Genomic DNA, 3,253 nt, shown 5'->3' with positions numbered 1-3,253 from the left:
ATTCGACTTCTTAATCGGTATTCGTCTGGGGTCTGGGGACTCAAATCCACGAGAAGATAACCGTGAGGTACCTGGGTGGCTTCTTGATAAGCAGACATCAAATGAGGCAAAGCTAGCTGACGACTCAATACACTGATCTGTGATTTGTCTCTGGGATTTTTGAATAAGACTAAATAATGAGCATTCAAACTAATGGTGCGATGAGAGGCAGCTCGATCAAATAAATTCTGAGTGATGTAAATCACACTGGTATTCCGATGATGAGCTTTACGGGTAAACCAATCCACAATCGATTCGATGGCTTTTCCTCCCATCATGTCGTCAAAAATGAGTAAATGGGGCACACTCAAATTGGCTACTAATTTCTCGTCGTCTTCTGGAATATTTCGGATGAAAGATACCTTCTCTTTTAAAGAAGTGTAAGCGGGTTGCCATTCCCGATAACACCAGACGATCTTTTCGGGCCTGGGGGTGATCCAGTCTAGATTGTTCACTAATGACTTGACGAATTCTGTTTTGCCCGATTTCGAGGGTCCAGCAACTACCATGGTAAATTCGTGTTTCAATTGAAAAGAGGGGAGGGGTGTCTCCTCGGAATACATGTTGATCAATGAAAGAAAAGTTGGGTTCAGGGTCTTATTTATACTTATTCTTATACTTATTTATAGAAGAATATCTATTTTATAGAGAAAAAAAAAACAACACATATAAAAACAATTCAATTTTTTATTTGTAACAAACAAACAAACAAACATATCAATAACCATAAGGTAAAGTGTTATAATTCTCTACAATTTGTCTCTTGTCATATACAATTCTAACTGTTTTCTCTGAAGGTTTGTTCACCACCTCATTATCACGGGTCCTCTGGATTTTGCTGGGATAGGGGACTTTTACTTCCTCTATTTCTCCCTTGAGCATTTTTTGTAAAGTGTTTAGGCACACCAACTGAGAGGTTCGATGGTTGAGAGTGACCCCTTTGCATTTAAGGGTCTCGGTTCCTTTGTCCGTTCGGAAACCATAATTTTTAGGACCTGCCGACATGAATTTAGTGATGTGATCCCCGTCTAATTCGTCGGTCCATTCTCCTAAACTATTGCCCAAAGTAGGATTAAAAGCTCCTTCCTTATGTTGGTAAATGATACTGTCCGTATCATAATAAAGGCCCCGTTCTTCTAAAGGTCGTAAAGTCTCGTAGAGATGTAAGCGAGCATAGGCGGTGGTAAAACAAGCTAGGATCACGTTTCCAAAGGGACATTCTTCGACGAATTCCTGTTTGTCTTGAAAATTCACTAGCATCTTGTCTTCAATGGAATCTTCTTTATTGATTAAGAGTCGCACACCCTTGATGTCGACCGTCGAATTTTGTAAGAGTTGATGTAATTCCTCTGGTTCGTCCAAGTATCTGACTTTGGGTAATAACAAGCGTTGAGCAAATTTTCCCCACAGACAATTTAAAAAGAGTTTAGCAATGGTTCTTAACACTGGATTCTTCTTGATACTGAGAATGTCCATCATGAATCCTTCTTTGTATAACACTTCTCGAATGTAATCTTGTTCTTGTTCTGAGGTCTTACATTCGGAGGGAAATCCGGACGCTTCCTGTTTGATCTTGAGGAAGGTATCGATGTAGTCTTTAAATAAGTCTTGACTGCGTTCTTTGAAATGCCACACTTCGTAAGTTTGCTCTAAGGTATACCCCATGTCCAAGGCTTTATGTAATTCGCACGTCACCCAAGTACCCGTGAGACTACGTTCCCGATCGGTGTGTTGACATGGGTGTTGAGACGTAGAGTCTTGTTGTTGGGCACACGTGCGACATAAGGGAAATAATAACTTACCTCCCGTCCGATAAGGTAATACGGGGTGAAAGAGGCCTCGGGGTGGTAAGACCCGACAGTGAATGAGACCGAAATAACTTCTCACGTCCTGGAAGTCGTCTGTGATGATCTCGGGATGCCCTAGGGGAAAAGGTCTGTGTTTCAACACGTAAGGGTATAAGGAACACACGTCCACGTATCTCATGTCCCCTTCTTCACAATATAATTTAGTGGCATTGGTCCGGCCTCCGTACAGGGCTTCTCGAGGTTTCAAAGGATCCGGAATGTCCAGATCTCGTACAAATTGCTGTAAAGTCTCATCTTGTTGCACTTGTTGATCGAAATCGTGCTCCCAGATACTACACACGTTGTACCCCATGTCCTCTAAATCCGCAGTCCTTCTGAGAGTTTTCTCGTGTAATTGTTGGTAAGTAAATTGGGTCCGGTGAGGATGAGTTTCCGTCTGTAAACTGGGATAGCAAGTGGGGCATCCGTGCCAATAGCATCCGTAAAATTCGTAGACGGTACGAGTCGCTTCCTGGTATCCGTCGACGGTATAATTTCCGATCGGGACTTCGCCTCCGTTTCTGGCATGTCGTATGTGACATCCATTCTGATGACTCATCCAGGTGAGCCATCGACAGGCTTTGGCCGAATATTGTCGTGCCGGATCATACCCGAGGTTCGGAATGATGGCAATGCTGTCTTTAGGCATGAAATTTCGACGGTAGGCTAAATTAGCAGCACTGGCAAACGTGATGGATTCCTGGAAAGGGTCCACGTTGACCAACTTCTTGAGGGTGCTTCTAAACCGTGCACAGCATTTGTGTAAAATGTCGACGTCCGAGATACAATACCCTACAAACTCTTTCTGGAAATCAAACACTTTTCCCCTCTGTTGGTCGTACCATTCGTAAAAAGCTTTTCGTCCACTGGTAGTCATTTCGTCCGGATTGTAGAAAGCTGCCGGTGGATAAGGTCCCACGTAATTCTGGTTCTGTTCCGTATTAAAAAAGTGAGGGAAATAACCTTTCTTCATTTCGTTCAAATCGAAAGCGGAGGGCATCTGGGCCAAAGGAAAGGTTAAGAAACTATACGAGTCGATGAATTTGAGTCCACATATTTCCATGGACAAGATCTTACTCCCGTTCATGATCACGCTAGGTTTCAGGGGAGAAGAATGCACTATGTAATTCAAAATGAATTGTCCGTCGTATCCTTTGAAGTTATGGGCGATGACGATGGCCCCGTCGTGTACTAAAGTGGAATTCTTAGTACCTGTAGTGGGTTGAAATAACCAGTCCATGAACTTCTTTAAGGTGTCTGGGCCTTGAAATAGGTGCTGACGGGGTCCCATGTGTTGACAATGAGGACAAGGTTGGTCTATGTCTAAGTCATCGCAATGTTGACAGACGCGATGTGCCACACACAGA

At 43.2% G+C, this 3,253-nt stretch overlaps 1 protein-coding gene across 1 annotated transcript; it reads right to left on the bottom strand.

Moving 5' to 3' along the window:
• Positions 1-756: 756 nt before the first annotated feature.
• On the bottom strand, positions 757-2,973 carry LOC134260663 (uncharacterized). The gene has a single exon (XM_062743216.1). It carries the CDS (start codon positions 2,971-2,973, stop codon positions 757-759), a length of 2,217 nt encoding a protein of 738 aa, XP_062599200.1.
• Positions 2,974-3,253: the final 280 nt, after the last annotated feature.

Source organism: Saccostrea cucullata, unplaced genomic scaffold (assembly GCF_032062105.1).
Source record: "Saccostrea cucullata isolate Sc308-1 unplaced genomic scaffold, CSIRO_AGI_Scuc_v1 ctg1211, whole genome shotgun sequence".
Taxonomy (NCBI): Eukaryota; Metazoa; Mollusca; class Bivalvia; order Ostreida; family Ostreidae; genus Saccostrea; species Saccostrea cuccullata.
The sequence above is the reverse complement of the archived record's forward strand: the minus strand, read 5'-3'. Positions and strand labels throughout refer to the sequence as shown.